Source organism: Phyllostomus hastatus, unplaced genomic scaffold, assembly GCF_019186645.2.
Source record: "Phyllostomus hastatus isolate PE091 unplaced genomic scaffold, TTU_PhHast_1.1 phas_scaffold_129, whole genome shotgun sequence".
NCBI lineage: Eukaryota > Metazoa > Chordata > Mammalia > Chiroptera > Phyllostomidae > Phyllostomus > Phyllostomus hastatus.
In genome coordinates, this window is record NW_025334009.1 from 35,670,119 (window position 1) to 35,689,251 (window position 19,133).

Here is a 19,133-nt window from a genome sequence, read left to right on the forward strand (position 1 = left end):
GTATTTTTTTTGCTATTTTATTGTTCATAGTTTTGATCTTCTTCTTTTTCTTAAATAAGTCCCTTTAACATTTCATATAATAATGGTTTGGTGATGATGAACTCCTTTAGTTTTTTCTTGTCTGGGAAGCTCTTTATCTGCCCTTCAATTCTAAATGAAAGCTTTGCTGGGAAGAGCAATGCTGGCTGTAGGTGTCTGCTTTTCATGACTTTGAATATTTCTTGTCAATCCCTTCTTTCCTGCAAAGTTTCTTTTGAGTAATCAGCTGACAGTCTTATGGGAACTCTTCAGTAGGTAACTAACTGCATTTCTCTTGCTGCTTTTAAGATTCTCTCTTTATCTTTAACCTTTGGCATTTTAATTATGATAAGTCTTGGAGTGGGCCTCTTTGCATCCATCTTGTTTGGGACTCTCTGTGCTTCCTGGACTTGCATGTCTGTTTCTTTCACCAAATTATAGCAGTTCTTCTTTCATTATTTTTTCAAATATATTTTCAATTTCTTGCTCTTTCTCTTTTCCTTCTGGCACCTCTATGATGAGAATGGTGGACCACTTGAAGTTGTCCCAGAAGCTGCTCATACTGTCCTCATTTTTTTGGATTCTTTTTTCTTCTTCTTGTTCAGATTGGATGTTTTTTGCTTCCTTATGTTCCAAATCATATTTTATTCTTGATTTCATATTTCAACCACTCTGCTGTTGTTTCCCTGTAAATTGTTCTTTATTTCAATTAGTATATCTTTCATTTCTGACTAGATCTTTTTTATGCTTTTGAGGTCCTCACTAATCTCCCTAAGCACCCTTATAACCAGTGTTTTGAACTCTGCATCTGGTAGATTTCTTATTTCCATTTTGTTTAGTTCTTTTTCTGGAGTTTTGATCTGTTCTTTCATTTTGGCCATGTTTCTTTATCTTCTCATTTTGGCAGCCTCCCTGTGTTTGTTCCTATGTATTAGTTAGAGCTGCTTTGACTCTGTGTCTTGATAGTGTGGCCTAATGTAGTAGGTGTCCTGTAAGATCCAGTGGCACAGCCTCCCCTATCATCCAAGCTGGGTACTCAAAGTGCACCCTTTGGGCTGAGTACACTCTCCTCTTGTAGTTGAGCCTTGATTGCTGTTGGCAGATCAATGAGAGGGATTTACCCAGGCTAGTCAACTGCAAGGATTGGCTGTGACCACTTACCACCAACCTCTGCCCTCCGTGGAGGATCAGCTGTGCAAGGAGCAGGGTGGTGGTACCCCAGCATGGTCTCTAGCTGTCTCATGGGTGTGCTTGCCCTGGGTTTTCCCAAGTGGTGCAGGCCAAGGTCAGCCCTGACCTGTGTTTTCCCTGGGCCACCTTGCCTGAGCCATAAAGCATTTGAGAGGGCTGCTACTTGTGTTGGGTTTAGAGATTCCCAAGTGAAGCCAAGCTGTGAATCTAGGCTGGCTTCTGCTAGTGGTGGGCCAGGGGCTCACTGAGATCAGCTGTTGCTTGTTTGAGAGGATATGGGGAAGTTGTGAAGCATGAGCTAAGAATAGCCACTAATATGGAAAAGCAACTTGGATAGGCCCATTAGTTGGGTGATTCAGAGTTTCTGGGGATCTCCAAGGTAGGTCATACAGTGCTAGCCAGATTGTTGGAGTGTCAGATGCAGCACCATCTTGCCAGCTTTGTCAAGGGAAGGATTAGAAAAGGGCTTCTGCTTGCCTTGATGCCAGACACTTCAGTTTCTCCCTGTATATCACTGGTGCCTTTCAAGCTACTACCCTGGTGCAGGAGCTCAGAGGGAGTGAGTCTGAGAAGGTGAGTCTGTGTATGGGTTCTTTAAGAGGAACTGCTTGGGGCTTTAGAAATTTCTTCCACCAACTCATTCCCCACTGGTTTTTGCAGCCAGCAGTTGTGAGGACTTACCTTCCTAGGACTGGAACCCTGGGCTGGGGAATCTGGTGTGATGGGACTCCTCACTCCTGAGATATCCCTCCTGAGTTTTTATCTACCACGAGTGGATGAGGTACCAGCCCTTTCTGCATCTGTGCCCCTCCTACCAGTCTGGATGGATGTGGTTTCTTAAATTTTGTAGTTGTCAGATTTCCATTGAACTTGATTTCTGACAGTTCTGAGTGATGGTTGTCCTATATTTTAGTTGTAATTTTGATGTGGTTGTGCAAAGAGGTGAGCCATGTATGCTTCCAACTTGACTAGAAGTCTAAAATATTTTCCAAAGTGTTTTATTTTACATTCTTTCCAGCAATATGTGAGTTTCAGTTGCTTCACATCTTCATCAGAACTTGGTATTGTTTTATTTTAACCATGCAATGGACATGTGGTATTATCCCATTGTGGATTTACTTATTATTGAAAACTATTAATATTGAGCTTCTGTTCATGTTCTTACTTGCTGTTCATATATTTACGTTGGTGAGAGGTCTGTTCAAATTTTTGCCTTTTAAAACAGATTATTTGTCATCTTATTGAGTTTTAAGAGTTCTTTATATGTATGGATACAAATCCTTTATGAGATATATTTTGCAAATATTTTCTCCCAGTCTGTGGTTTAAAAAAAAATATCTTCTTAAGTGTGTTTGGTGAATAGGGCAGGGAGAGTAATGGTGGGGGGATGGGGACAACTATAATTGCACAACGATAAAAAAAATCCAAAAGCAAGAGACAAAAAATTAAAAGTTTATAATTTTTATAATGTTTGCTGTATCAATTTTATCTTTTAAGGTCCATGCTTATTTTGTCCCTTCAAATAAATCTTTGCCTAACCTCAGGACATTAAGATTTTTTCCTGTACTTTCTATTAAAGGTTTTATAATTTTAACTCCTACATTTAGGACCAAAATCCATTTAGAGATAATTTCTGTGTATGGTTGTGCAGTAGGATTGAAAAAATTATTTTGGATATGGATTTATAATTTTTCCAACAACATTTAAAGAAAAGACCATCCTTGCCCTTCAGTGAATTATGTTGGAACATGTGTCAGAAATTAATTGGTCATGGTCATATGTATGTGTATTTATTTCTGCACTCTATATCTTCTTTTCATTACATGCTATCTTCATGTCAATACCATACTCTCTTAATTAGGGTAGTATTGCAATAAGTCTGAAAATCAGGTAGTGTGAGTCCTCCAATTTTGCTCTTAATTTTCAAAATTGTTTTGGCAATAACAGGTCTTTTTCAGTTTCATAAAACATTTAAAATTAGTTTATCCATTAACAAAATCCTGCTATTATTTTGACTTGCATTGACTCTATAGCTCAGTTAGGGGAACATTTATATTTTAACTATAGTGAGTCTTATCATATCATGAATGCTCCATTAAGACTGCTCAGATCTTCTCTAAATTCTCTCCACAGTGTCTTACAGAGTTTTCAGTGTACAGATCTTGCATGAATTTTGTGAAAGTTATTCCTGTTTCATGTTTTTTTATGCTATCCTATTAGTATTTTTGAATTTAAATTTCTAGTTGTTCACTGCTAGTGCATAGAAATACAATTCATTTTTATATTTTACCTTTGTATACTGTGACCTTCCTAGACTCACTTATTAGTTCTAATAGCATTTCAGTAGATTCCATAGAATTCGCTTCATTGATGATCATGTCCTCTATGAATAAAAACAATTTCAATTTCCAATCTGATTTTTTTCTTACCTTGTTGCACAAATTAGAACTTTCAGTACAATGTGAATAGTACCATACAAGATAAGAGTGGACACGCTTGTATTCTTCTTGCCCCTGGGAGGCAATCATTCATTCATTAACCATTAAGCATGATGTTTGCTATAGGTTTTCATAAAAGTTCTGCATCAGACATCTGGTCAAGATGGAGGCATAGGTAGACATGCTTCACTTCCTAGACAACCACAAGAAGAATTACAACGAACCTCAAAACAAAAAAAAAAAATACAGAGCTGCCAGAAAATCAAACTGTATGGAAGTCCGACAACCAAAGATTTAAAGAAGCCACATTCATCCACATAGGTAGGAGGGGTGGAGATGGGTAGAGAGGCAGTGGAACAGGCAGTCCCACATTCAGGTGAGGTGGATAAAAATCAGGAGGGATACCTTGGGAGTGAGCAACCCCAGCCCCAGGCCAGACTTCACAGCACAGAGTTCCAGAACCAAGAAGATAAAGCCCCATTACTTCTGGCTATAAAAGCCAGTGATGGTTAGGGAGGCAGGAGAAGCTGCCAAGTATCTCAGGAGAGTCCATTTAAAGGGACCACAAGGACTTAGAACATATGCAAACCCATCCACTCTGGGAGACACCACCAGTGCAACAGCTAGAAGGGTGCCAGTCACATACCAGAAGTGGGTGAAGTGACTGGAAATGGGGCAAGTTCTGGGCAAGCCTACAGAAGCCAGGCAGTGGCATTGCCCTCTCTAACCCTTCCCCCACACAGAACCACAGATTGGTGAAGTAGGTTGCCCCACCCTGGCAAATTCCTAAGGCTCTGCCCCATACAACTTAACAGGTGTGCTAAGACAAGGAATCAAAGCAGCTCTGCCTAATACACAGAAACAAACATGGGGAGGCTGCCAAATTGAGGAGACAAAGAAATATGACCCAAATGAAGAATGGAACAAAACCTCAGAAAAAAGAACTAAATGAAACAGAGATAGTCAACATATCAGATGCAGAGTTAAAAACACTGGTGATCAGGATGCTGAGAGAATGTATTGAGTATGGCAAAAACATAAGGGAAGAAATGAAGGTTACACTAAGTGAAATAAAGAAAAATCCACTGGGAACCAACAGTGAAGAAAAGAAGTTGGTATTCAAATAATTAATTTGGAACATACAGAAGAAATAAACATTCAACTAGAACAAAATGAAGAAATAAGAATTCAAAAAAATGACGAGAGTATAAGAAGATTCTGGGACATATTCAAAAGTGCCAACATCCATATCATAGAGATGCCAGATGAAGAGGAAAAGCAGGAAATTGAAAACTTGTTAAAAAAATAATGAAAGAACACTTCCATTCCCTGGCTGGCATAGCTCAGTGGATTGAGCGTGGGCTGCGAACCAAAGCATCGCAGGTTTGATTCCCAGTCAGGGCACATGCCTGGGTTGCAGGCCAGGTCCCCAGTGGGGGCCATGTGAGAGGCAACCATACGTTGATTTTCTCTCTTTCTTCCTCCCTTACCCTCTCTAAAAATAAATAAATAAAATCTTTTAAAAAAAGAGAAAACTTCCCTAACTTGGTGAAGGAAATAGACATAAAAATCCAGGAAGCACAGAGGGTCCCAAAGAAGTTGGACACAAAGAGGACCACACCAAGACACATCATAATTAAAATGCCAAAGGTTAAAGATAAATAGAGAATCTTAAAAGCAGAAAGAGAAAAGCAGAGAGTTACCTACAAAGGAGTTCCCGTAAGACTGTCAGCTGATTTCTCAAAAGAAACATTTTAGTCAAGAAGAGACCAACAAGAAGTATTCAAAGTGATGAAAAGCAGGACCCTGCAACCAAGATCACTCTATCCAGCAAAGCTATCATTTAGAATGGAAAGGCAGATAAAGTGCTTCCCAGACAAGGTACAGCTGAAGGAGTTCATTATCATCAAGCCCTTATTATATGAAATGTTAAAAGGACTTATTTAAGAAAAAGAATTTCAAAACTATGAATATTAAAATGACAACAAACTCACAACTATTAACAACTGAATCTAAAAAACAAAAACAAACCAAGCAAACAACTAGAACAGGAACAGAATCACAGATATGGAGATCATGTGGAGGGTTATCAGCTGGGAGGGGGAAGGAGAAGAATGGGGTGAAATTTGCAGGGATTAAGAAGCATAATTGGTAGGTACAAAATAGACAGAGGTATGTTAAGAATAGTATAGGAAATGGAGAAGCCAAAGAACTTATATGCAGGACCCATGAACATGAACTAAGTGGTGGGGGGATTGCTGGAGGGAAGGGGCTTACTGAGCATAGAGGGGCAAAGGGGGGAAACTGGGACAACTGTCATAGCATGATGAATAAAATATATTTTAAAAGTTCTTTATGAAATTAAGAAAGTTTCCTTCAATTCCTTATTTGCCCATAATTTAAATTATGAATGGATGTTAAATTTTGTGAAATGATTTTTCAGGGACTTTGCCCCCATTTTACTCCAGATACTTAAATAGTCTGTTGCATATTTGAGACACTCCATAAATATTTGTTGAATGAATAAAGCTGTGGTAAATACCCCTGAGAGTGGAAGGCCACACATCAGTCACTTGGAAGCTTGAGATGAGCTAGGGGGACATGAGAGAATAAGAATGCCTATTGCTGTCGAGGTACTACATTTGCCTAAATGCTTATATGCAATTTTTATAACATTCCTATCAAGTACATATCTCCATTTTAGAAATGAGGAATGAGTAGTAGATAAAATGAATAAAAAGGTATAATATGATTGTGATGTGGCGAAGAAGTTCTGTGTTTCAAAACTCAATAGAAATAAAGAGATAATCATGAAATTCAGAAAACAAAATAATATACAAAAGAAGCTGGTTTCAAATATAATGCAAGTTAAAATGGAGTGTGACTCGGCCATTTGATGAAGTAAAAGAATCAAGAATACAATTGGTCTGGATTCAAGGAATTTTGTCCTTGAAACAACTGTTGGACTACTAAAAAGGACAAATAATGCTTGTACAGTGCTTGGCTCAGCCATCTATAATATGCTCATAGCCAAAATAATGTAAATTTTATACTATTGGTTTAGCAATCTGAGGATTTGATTTATAAGAAAGCAAAAAAAAAAGATTTAATTTTGGTTACACATCAAAATGCAAATGTTTTTACAACGTGACAAAACAAAAGTCAAGATAGGCCTGAAGGAAGTTATAAAGTGGGAAAGAAATGAGAAATTTTAGGGATATTAACATTCTTAGTTTCTAAAATGGGAATATTTAAACCCCTCAGCCTCAATTCCTACCTACAAAATGAAATTCGAACTTTTACCTAAAAAAGTTGTTGTGAGGATGAAGGAGTGTATGTAAAATGTCTAATGTGTATCTGATAAGTACCCAAATAACTGTAGTAATGATGGAGAGGAGAAAGGGAGGCAGGCTTATTGATAGGGGGGAATAAACCCATTCCCACTCAAAGGGAGAACTTCAACTTTAAGGTCTGTAAATTGCCTCTCCTGCAGACACTGTCCCTGCTCTCTGAGCAGGGTGGTAAGTCTGAGTAATGAAATGTCAGGGGTTTTGTGTCCAGCTCACCCAGATGATCTGACGACACTGTGAGTGGTGTTGTATTTCCCACTTTACAGCTGTGAGAGTTAAGTCTTTGTGGTCACCTGATTTGCACAGGATCAGCCCTGAAGTGGCTAAGCATGGCTGAAACCCAACAACTGCGACTCCTAATTCCATTGTCCTCCACTGAGCCAAGTGGTGCAATGAATCTGAAACACTGCGTGAGCTCCTGGCATATCCTCTGCACACATTTCTAACGAATAGCCTGTAGGTTTAATGAAAAGGAAAAAAGGATTAATCATTTCTCCCAACAGCTGCATATTATTTACATTGCATTTGTGTTGATGGCTAATAAAAGAGCAAAGAGACAGCTCAGGGTGGCTGTAATTATTCCAGTGTCCATAATGAGGCACCGGATTAAATACCAACATGTGAGCATGGATGAGTCTGCTGCCCCTTTTAGACCTGCAGTAGTCAGAGCTGCTGTCTGCCCTGGAAATGATTCAGTCAGCAGAAATGGACCTCAGGGGCCAAGACCTGAGAATAGCAAGACATTGTCCCTGCCCCACTAAACTGCCTCTTAGTTCATGATTGCTGTGGAATAGGTGGCCTGGGCTGAGGCTACCACCAATCCTGAAACAGCTCTTTCCTCATCCTTTGAAGTATGATTGGTTGGGGAGGACCCAGGAGCCACCGTGATGAGGCTGTTCTCAAATCTATAAGCTCTTGCTTTGCCATGGTTACTGAAAAACATGTAATATAACATGTATGTATTATAATAGATGTTATATATTAGAATGTGTATTACATATATATTATAATAGGGTGTGTGTGTGACTGTGGTTGCTTTTTGGATATGGAATATGAAGGAGTTTTTGGCTTTCTCAATTATTTGTTACCAGTCCTGTGGCCATCTTGGAAAGTCACACCTGTGGAAGTAGTTTCTTCATTGTTTCCCATTAATCACATCAACCTCTTAGGTTATCATGGGGAGCATTATATATGTGATGACGCTTTTAAACTGTGAAGCAGGGTGTGAGGACTGGCACCAGGACACCTTTGATTATTCTAGGGCTCTCTCTAACCTGTTATTTTGTTTCTAAAGCACCTGTTCTGCACCTAGATTTCTCTGAGGGCACATGGGGAATAAAATAAAGGCACTCACAGTTGAGTAAACAGATTAATATTTTAGAAAGATCACTCTTAATGCCAGTATTGAGATTGGATTAGAGTGGGACAAGACTTCTTGCTAGAAGACCAGTCACTGCTGCTATCCAGATAGGAGACAGCTGGGCCAGACTTAATCAAGGTGATGGAATTGGCAGAAATGACATATTCATCAGTTAAGATTCTCTCACAGGAATATTACATCAATAATGACATGTCATATTTTATTTTTCTATTCTTCATTAGTACCTGTTAACTATAAATATTTTGTACTCATTTTCTATGGCTGCCTTAACAAAGTACCACAAATGGGATGACTTAGAACAACAGAAATTTATTGTCTCACAGTTCTAGAGGCCAGAAGTGTTAAGTCAAGTTGTCAGCAGGACCATGCTCGCTCTGAGTGCCTCTCTACTGGCTCCTGGTAGTTCTCTGACTCGTGACACCACAACTCTAATCTTCCCGTGATGTTCTCTCTCTGTGCTTGTCTGTCTCTGGGTCAAAATTTCCACTTTTTATAAGGACACCAGTCAATTTAGATTAAAACCCACCTTAACATCCTCATTTTAATTTGTTTACCTCTGTAAAGACCCCATCTCCAACTAAGGTCATATTTTAAGGTACTGGAGGTTAAGATTCCAACCTATGTTTTGGGGATATAAATCAACCAGTAATGTATATTCGATATGTATTTTAAGTGTATTAATTGTTCATTAGATCATATATCATTCAACTAATCAAATTATTGAAGAGAAATGAAATTGCTAGATAATTTAGACCATTTAGATAACAATCTTGAAGTCACCAGAAAATAATCAAATGTCTTATCTTTACTCTTTGCAGATATATTGGTACTCAGACATATATGTATGTGTATAAAATGCAGTCACAGCTCCTAATTGTGGATCATATTAGGTTGAGGTCAGAAATTCTAGCACATGGCTGTAACCTTCAAGTCTGTTGATTGATAACAGATTTTAATTCTGAAACATCTATTAATGGATAGTAGTTTTGGGGAGTAAAAGCTTTTAAACAATTTTTAACAGTATCTATATGGGGCATCAAGAAATAGAGATAATGAGTTTTTGGTAAAGTAAAAGGTCCACAATCTCAGAACCAAAACCTGTGTTTTCAGTCTCAGTGATCATCTCACTTTCTGTGTGCATGGAGTGAATTATTGAACCTCTCTTTGCATTTCTCTGAAGTGTCCTTGGATATAAAAATGAGACTAACATGCTCTATGTCCCTCATGTGGTGGTTAGATGAGAGTCTATGATTGGGTAAATATATAATATTAATACTACTATTATGAATTAATTATTCAAATGATAATCTTAAAGGTGAATCTTTTTGTTTTGTTTTTCCACAGTTAACAAGCACAAGCCATGGATCGAGACTTCGTATCATGGAGTCATTACTGAGAACAATGACACAGTCATTTTGGACCCACCACTAGTAGCCCTGGACAAAGATGCACCAGTTCCTTTTGCAGGTGAGATGAAGGCTTAGTGTGATTGGGCTTGGCTCACTGTGGAGACAAGCTGGGAAACCTCACAAAGCCCAGGCTCGGGCTTTGTAGCTGTTATCACTATGCTGTGTATCTTACAGATCAGCCTGTGATTTCAAAGTGGTATGCCTCTTCTGATTTCTGGTGTGGATTCTCTACCTCTTTGTGGTTTTTCTCCTTGGTGTCACCTCCAATGCAAAAGGCTTATTTCTTCCTCTGAGAAATGGTATGTTGCTGAAGTGGTCTCTGTAAGATGGAAGACTTGGGCTAGTAAGTTCCATAGAGGAGTCCTTTCTAGAAAGATGGCCCATAGACATGAGAAAGTGTATGATCCACTGTCCCCATTACCCGCATATCATGGGCATGTGAAAACTTGTAGCTTGGTAGATTGGCAAGAGGAAAGGGAAAGAAAAAAGATTGATAAATATTTGCTAAATGTAGGACAGCGCTGTGCCCTTGAGCTTCAAAGTGGATGTTGTTTTCAGAGGAAGAACCCAAAAGCAGTGCGATTTTGCCCTCTGCAGCTTATGGATGGAGAGCCTTCTCATTGTTTTTAAGACTGCAACTACTTCCTCCTTAAACCCTCTGCAAAGTCCAGGCCCGAAGAGGGGTATGGGAAGAATATGGCTATGTCTCATGTTTCCATAGATTTTGGCAAAGAGAAGGGGATAGTATTGGCAGAGGGTGGAGAGATTGAACAAAGAATTTATGAAGATGCCTGCATCATGAGTAATATTGTTAACATTTTATAACTGTCAGGAGGAAGACAGGAAATTTAATGAAGGTTTTCAAGATTTTTAGAAGATTGTTTTATGATAGATGGGTGCCAGGCTGAGATTTTCACTATGATAAAGTCTATGTTTCCTGACAGTTTGTCTGCTACATTATGAGCTACTTGGGCAGAAAAAATTGGCTGTTTTGGACTTTGAAGAGATAAGCCTTGTGACGGTCCTTTTTTCATTACAGAAGATGATAAAGTGAGGAGTGAGGGGGTGGGTTAAATGGGGCAAATTCAGTGTTATGTGAAGATAAACCCATAAGCATTCTTGCAAAACATGGGGAGATGCTCTTGACTCTCAGAAGAAGGCTTCATCATGATTTCATGTAGAATGATAACCACCAAGGGCACCTGTCTGTGACTTCCACGGTGTTTAGAGTTAGAATGTTTCCCTATGACTTCCAGCCATCCTCAGATGTCTCAGTGCAACCAGATTCCACTGGGAAGTATAAATCCCACAATGTTTATTTTCCCACAAAAGATGAGGTCTCCTCTCCAAACCTTTGCCAGCCTGAGAATATCCCAACTCCTCTCTTTCTTGTATTGGGGTTAATCAACAATTCTTAACAATCCTCAGAAATGGGTTTTTAAAACAAACACTAGCAGAAATGTTTGGATTATGAAAATGTTTGGTTTGGCATATACTCTGTGCTTTTAAAAAATAGATATGACATTTAGATATTGGGAGATTTACCATAAAAAGGGGAGGACTCTGGTTGGTCTTGACGAATCAGGTCAGAAATGCACAGCTGAGCGGCGGCTTCCCTGTCTAGAGTGTGCCACGTGCCCCTGGCTTCCCTCGCCTCTTTTGCTCTCAAAGCCTGTGTGCAGTGGTTCTTCCTCCAAACAAGTCCTCTCACACACCTTTCCATTTGAATACGGGACCCCTCTTTGAAACAGAGCAGAGAAAACCAACGACGTTTTAAATGGGAAGTAAATGGATGCCGTTGTCCCTTTAGTGTAGTGAGGCTAACTCTTTAAAAGGGAGGGGATGTGCCTGATTAATGTCTGCCTTCAGTGTAGCCCTGTTTCATCCATTAGTGAAAAAGGAAGCTCAAGTTGTTGAACAAGCTGTTCTACAGTTAAGGTACAAGATTTCTAATGTACAGACCAAAATGCAGGGGTGGGGGAGTACGTTTCAAGCAAATCTGATATTTGAAAGTTTCAATTTATAAAAGATGACTTATCTTCTTCGGTTATAAGGCCGAAGGACAATTAACAATTTTACCTGAATATTCACGAAAGAATTTCCTTAAATCATAAGCCTACCAAATGCCTTTAAACTTGAATTTGTATTCTAACCATTGTTTGTGCCCATGGGTTTTAAGGCACATCTTGAAATGAAGCTTTACTTCTAAGCTAAGCCCTGACTAGTTATTTTCATCTGAAGACAATTTCTATACTCCTCCTGATAGTTGCAGCTGCATTTAAAAAAATCTAGCTTAATGCATCAAATACAATCTTCTAAGCTTTTAAGAGCAAAAAATAAAAAGATGCTTTTCAAAATGGTCAAAGCTCTTTTTCTCTTTGTTATTTATGATTAGCTCTAAGACAGGACACAGGCACTGGTCATCCATCCACGCTGCAAGGTTTATTTCAAAACATTTATCTTAAAAAGAAAATAAGATTTATTTCAGATCCCTATCATTCTCATAAAATTGAAAAATTTATATCTGCTGGCTCCATCACTTCTCAAAGTCAACTGCATCTTTTAGTCCCCCCCTTATCAACTGCTCCTGTGCTGTGGGTCACTTTCCACCCCTTTCCCAGTGGTCTTTATTTCCAGTTTAGTCCATAAGGGTGAGTTATGTGCTTGGTGGGAGGTGGGTCATCTGTATTATTTTTTCCCTGTCTTGTTTTTCTTGTAAATTCCACTCCTTTAACAATTTTTTAAAGAAAAATTTTCTATGTAAAGTGTCATTTATTTAAATAAAAATCATGATTCAATTTTGCATAGAATGCAAAGTTCAGGGATATAAAATAGTTTTTATTGTATATCTCCTGATTATGACAATAGTCTTTATTGTAGAAAATGAGAAAAATATAGTAAAGCACTAAAAAAATCTGGACAATGTTTTTTTACCTCCAGAGCCTCTATTAACATTTTAGTATATCCCTTTCACTCATTTTCTACTCTTTTTTCTACCTTATATTCAATAATATAACTTATTTGTCTCACTAAAAAATGAAAATATACCATTTTATTAAATATTGTTATGCAAATTATTAAATGGCTAAATGGTTTCCTATTCAATTAATATTTGATATTACCAGAGATATTGAAATTAAGAATAAAGTGACAGTAAACGGAGGAGAGGAGGGAGGGCATAATGAGGGGACGGGGGGGAAGGGTTGTCAGGAACGTGTATAAAGGACACACGGACAAAGCCAGAGGAGGGTAAGGTTGAGGGTAGGAGGTGGGGAAGGCTGGGGTGGGGAAAAAATGGAGACAACATCACTTGAACAATAATAAAAAATAAAAAAAAATAGTCTATAGTTCATAATTGCTTTTCCCCAAACTTTATTGAGATATAATTGACATATAACATTGAATAAGTTTAAGGTACACAGCATGTTGATTTAATGTATATATTGTGAAATGATTAAACCATAGCCTTATCTAACACCTCCATTACCTCACATACTTACCATTTGTCTGTGTGAGTGTGTGTGTTTGTGTGTATTATTAACTATAATAATCATGCTGTACATTAGATTCCCAAAACGTATTTGTCTTCTAACTGAATGTTTTTACTCTTTGATCAACACTTCCCTATGTTCTCCACCCTCCTGGTCACAATTATTCTACTCTGTTTCTATTGAGTTTGGCTTTTCAAAGCTGATTACACCTGTAAGTGAATTCACATAGAAGTAATTCCATATGTAAGTGATTCCACATAACAGATTTTACATGTAAGCGATATCATGCAGTATTTATCTTTGTCTGGCTTCACTGAGCATAATATCCTCAAGGTGGTCTGTCCACATTGTAGCAACTGTCAGGATTTTCTTCTTTCTTGTGGTTGAATAATATTCCATTTCATATGTAAGTGTGAAGCATATATTTACACTTATCCTTTCATCTGTTGGCAGACACTTAGGCTGTTTCCATATCTTGGCTATTGTGAATTATGAGGCAATGAACATGGGAGTATCTATTTGATATCCTGATTTTATTTTCCTTGAATATATACTCAGAAGTAGGATTTCTAGATCATATGGTAGTTCATACGAAAAATAATATAAGCGTTCCAGGGTGGTTGTGTGGTTAAATTTAAAGAATGTCTTTGATGCATGTTGTATTTAAGTGTTCTTTTCTACATCCTTCTCTCTGCCTGTTTCATGGATGTGATATCTAAATTACAGGGAGACCAAGCTATAATAATACTTGCTCAGTATCCCAGAGCAGGCTAGCTGTGGGGCTGCACTTCTCACCACTTGCTCTGGGGTCCCTTTTCCTAGGATAGTGCCTTTTGATACCTACCCCACCTGATCAGTAGAGGCACCGGTTCTTAGTCAATGGAACTAACCTCAGACCTCAGATAAGTACATTATACTTGACTCATTTCTCAACCCTGTATCTGAGCCCAGTGGATATGACCTTCTAAGAGAATCAGATGCAGAAAAATGTTTGAGTAATAATGAAAATTCTATCCACTGCATGGTAAAAAAAATGATAATGAAAGCAAACTGGGCACATTTTGAACTTACTAATTTCTACATGAGCCCCACTGAGGCCTGTTAGGAAACTGTGGAGACGTTTAAATTGAAAGGGAATTAGATTACCTTTCAGAGAAAATAGAACTGCTCATTTGTCTACATTGGGCCAGTCTGGACTTGTCTTTTGTAAGGACAAGGCTACAGAGAGTGATCAGGCATAATTGGCTGGCTTCTTAGGCTGGGTGACCCTCTGAAGGCTGCCCAGAAAATTGCTTGGGACATGATTTGGCCTGGTCTGGTGTCTGGTTGCAGCAAGAAGTGTTCTTTTCTCCATGATTAACTTTGTTTGTCCTCCTTATTCTGCTCAGCTTCTGCACATTTATCTGCCTCCTTATCTTTGGATCTGTCTAGGGCTTTTTGTGCTTCAGGCCCCATAGGTGCCTGATGACAAAGACCATCCCTGGGGGCTTGCAGCATCTTGGTTTCTTCTGGTGAGAATGGAATGCTGGTTGTGAACAGTCCTGGGCTTTGACCAGATGCACATGCTTTTACATTTACTAACTATATGGTCTCAGATAAGTTAGCTCCCATGAGGATCAGTTTCCTAATGTTTAAATGGGAATAAATACATCACTTACTTCTGGGTTAGTATATGGATTAAATAAGATATTGATGCAAAGTGCCCAGAACACTCTCTGGCAGTTAATAGATGTCCAATATATCATAGTTCTGATAATCTTAGCAATGATAATGAGACTAATCAGAGTAATCATAATTCTTTTTTTAAAGTATATTTTATTGATTATGCTATTACAGTTGTCCCAATTTTTTTCTCCCCTTTATCTCCTTTCTTCCCTGTACCCCCATACCCTTCAGCATTTCCCCCACCCTCTTAGTTCATATCCATGGGTGGTACATATAAGTTCTTTGACTTCTCTATTTCCTATACTATTCTTAATCTCCCCCTGTCTATTTTATGCCTACCAATAATACTTATTCCCTGTACCTTCCCCCCATTCTTCCCCTCCCCCACTCCACTGATTACCCTCCATGTGATCCCCATTTCTGCAGTTCTGTTCCTGTTCTGGTTGTTTGCTTAGTTTTTGTTTTTTTTTAGGTTCAGTTGTAGATAATTATGAGTTTGTTGTCATTTTTACTGTTAATAGTATTTGATCTTCTTTTATTTCTTAGGTAAGTCCCTTTAACAATTCATATAATAAGGGCTTGGTGATGATGAACTACTTTAATTTGACCTTGTCTGGGAAGCACTTTATCTGCCCTTATATTCTGAATGATAGTTTTGCTAGATAGAGTAATCTTGGGTGGAGGTCCTTGCCTTTCATGACTTCTGAATACTTTTTTCCAGGCTTTTCTTGCCTGTAAGATTTCTTTTGAGAAATCAGCTAATAGCCTAATGGGCACTCCTTTGTAAGTAACTCCTTTCCTCTTGCTGCTTTTAAGATTCTCTCCTTATCTTTAATCTTGGATAACTTAATTATGATGTGCCTTTGTTTGTTCCTTCTTGGGTCCAATTTCTTTGGGACTCTCTGGGCTTCCTGAACTTCCTGGAAGTCTGTTTCCTTTGCCAGATTGGGAAAGTGTTTCTTCATTATTTGTTCAAATAAGTTTTCAATTTCTTACTCTTCCTCTTCTCTTTCCGGCACACCTAAGATTTGGATGTTGGAACGTTTGGAGTTGTCCCGGATGTTCCTAAGCCACTACTCATTTTTTTTTTGAATTCTTGTTTCTTCATTGTGTTCTGCTAGGATGTTTAGTTCTTCCTTTTGTTCCAAATCATTGGAGTCCTGGTTCCCTTCCCTTCACTGTTGGTTCCCTGTATATTATCATTTATTTCACTTTATGTAGCCTTCATTTTTTACTTCATTTTGCGACCATACTTAACCATTTCTGTGTGCATGCTGATTAACAGTGTTTTGAACTCTGCATCTGATAGGTTGGCTAGCTCCTTGTCACTGAGTTTGTTTATCTGGAATTTTTATCTGTTCATTTGGGCCGTATTTCTTTGTCTCAGAATACCTGTTATGTTGTAAGGGGGTGGAGCCTTAGATATTTGCCAGGGCAGGCAACCCTCTTTGCTTCACTGTAGTGCTGTCTGTGGGGGAGGGGGTCAGAGAGGGAGCAATGCCTCTCACTTGCTCCGCTCTAGCCCCACTTTCCAACAAACTCTCCTGTAAGACTGTGAATTTCTCCCACCTCTGCAACCCCCACAGTGTTTTACAGCTAGAGGTTTAAAGTCTTTAGTTTCTGGTCAGCCAGCCCTGTCTCTACTGTGCAGTCCACCACCTTGCCACGGGTACTTCCCTCCTGGCTGCCCGTCTCTGTCTCTCCTACCAGTCTAGATGAATGTTTCTTTAACTCCTTGGTTGTCAGAGTTCCATGCAGTTTAATTTTCCAGCAGTTCTGGTTGTTTATTCTTTTTTAATTGGTGTTATCTTCTTTTGGTTATGTGAGGAAGTGAAGCATTTCTACCTATACCTCTATCCTGGCTCGAACTCCAGTAATCGAAACTCTTATCATCATCAATAAGCCACATGTGTTTAATTCATTCTAGATTGAGTACAATGATATGATTATAATCTGTGATAATGATATCAAGCAAAAGAAAAAAGTAACTTTGGAGTTTGTTCTAAAGGCTTAATGTAGTCACCCTCTTGTACCATCATGCTATATTGCCTAGGTTGTGTGATTTTGTGGCAGTGTGGAGACAATCAGTTAAGTAATGGATGGGAAAGTAGTTTGTGAATTGTGTAGAACTCTACAAATATTAGCTGGAAATACATTTCCTTACATTCTACCTATAATTTTCTCTGTGGAAAAATCTATTAGTTGCATGATACACTTTTAAGTGTATCTTTTGCCTTTTTATTATAAACATACACATATATGCACACACAGAGACACACATATGTGTGCCGGATGCTGCCCACAAAATATTACAGTCAAGCCTCACACCAACCCTGTGAAACAGGTAGGTCAGCTATTGTGGTTCTGTTTTGTAAATGAGGACATTGAGATTTGCAGAAATTAAATAACTGTTCAAGGTTACCTAGCTGAAGGTAGGTCAGCCCTGTCACTCAGTTCCAGACTCCAGTTCTCAGACTGCAAGTCTTGCCTTCTTTTTCTTTTGCCAGTTGTCCAGTGTGTGAGACTTACCTCACTGGCATTAGAAGAATTATGTGGTACCTGGACATAGAGTTCAAGAATGGTGAATCCCATTGTAAGTTCTCTTTTAAGTTCTTAATTCAACCTTTATGATTATGTTAAAGAGAAAGGTGCATTGTCAGAGGGTCAAAATGTCCTCAACACCTCTCAAACACTTGCTAGTCTCTCTTTCTGACAAAGAAGGGCAAGCTCAATCTCATAGCATTCCATAGGCAAGAGCGTTGAGCTAGAGTTTGAATATTCTGCTGTATTTTATTTAGGTTCCTTTTTAGTTAAGGCAAATATTCCTGGCTTTTCAGTTGTTCTCTTTTTAAGTAAATTCATAAAAAAAAACAATTTAAAGAAAAATGTAAGCAAATCAGTGTTTTGGTAGTTTACGGCAGTGGCAAAAACCATAGAAGAGGTCCGACTGATAGGATGTGGGACACGGCAGAAAACCCCATTTGGGCCTCACTCTGCCCATCCAGCAGCCTCAGGACCACCTGTGCTAGGCCCAGCCATCCTCAGTCTGCCCTGCCCCATGGCTCTCTGAGTGCTGGTCCTGGCAGCCGAGGAGCTGTCTGTGTCAGCTTCACAGTCGATGTGTCTTATGTTGTGGTGGGGGTCAGTCCTGAAGACCAGGGCAGGGTGCCCCCTGGTGTCCCACCCTCCTCTCTGAGCATTCACTTGGCCTCAGCCAGAGGCCAGTCCATAACAGTCCCTGAAGCGGATCAGGTACAGACCTCTCTGGAATCTACAGTATGGGCAACTGTCTTGGACCTCTCAGTGTTGGAATTAAGAATAAATGGGAACCAGAAAGACATGGACCAGTGTCTATTCATTCAAGTACATGTGAAAATTGCTAAAAAGAATAAAGAATAAAACAAAATTAACCCTCACTCCTAAGACCTGCTAGACTTTTGTACTGTTCACGTGTAGATATGTAGTTCTTACTAATTTGTATCATAGTGTATATGGTTCAGAGCCTTTGTGTTTTCACTTTCACAGACAACTTCGAAGCTGACTAGAACATGCTCAAAAATATTACTCAAGTGTAGGTATAATTACACATCATAGAGCCATATTCTAGTTCATTTAACCATTTCTCTATTTTTGTATATTTAGATTGTTTACAATATTTTTTCACTATTAGAAATCACACTGCCATGTGCAACTTTGAAATATCTTTATTATATAAACAGAGAGTCAGTATTCTATGTTTATGGTTTAATTCATAGATAGTGAGTAAACAAACCTGTTTTATTTTCAGTGACAAATTAGATTGTGTTGTCAAATGTTCCTGTTGATATGATCTGTGATTGCTCAATTTTTGAGCAGATGGTGGGATTCAGATTAGACAGGGAAGTGAGGACTGGACTGGACTCCCACAACTGTCCACAGCCTGTGGTGGAGCCCTCAGTCCCATCTCTGCAGGCTTCCGGCCTCCATCCCTGTGAGGAATTCCCCTTCTCACGGTAGTGACTGTGAGTTGAGGGTTTCCAGCTATAGGCAAGATGTTATTTGAGAACTCATCAAGGTAATACAAAAGTTGCTTTAAAGCTGAAAAAATTTGAGGGGTGAGGACACAGCAAATAGTAAATAAGCCAGAAGACCTGGTTGAGCTGATGCTTGTGATCTCAGGGGAGGATGACAATGAATGGGTCTATTTGTAG

General features: G+C 38.8%; 1 protein-coding gene across 1 annotated transcript in view; it reads left to right on the forward strand.

The window, feature by feature from the left end:
- CLSTN2 (calsyntenin 2) overlaps window positions 1-19,133 on the forward strand; it is a 580,028-nt gene that overhangs the window by 210,952 nt on the left and 349,943 nt on the right. Inside the window, exon 2 of the mRNA XM_045856852.1 lies at window positions 9,723-9,845. Coding sequence (XP_045712808.1) covers window positions 9,723-9,845 — 123 coding nt within the window. The remainder of the gene's footprint in view (window positions 1-9,722; window positions 9,846-19,133) is intronic.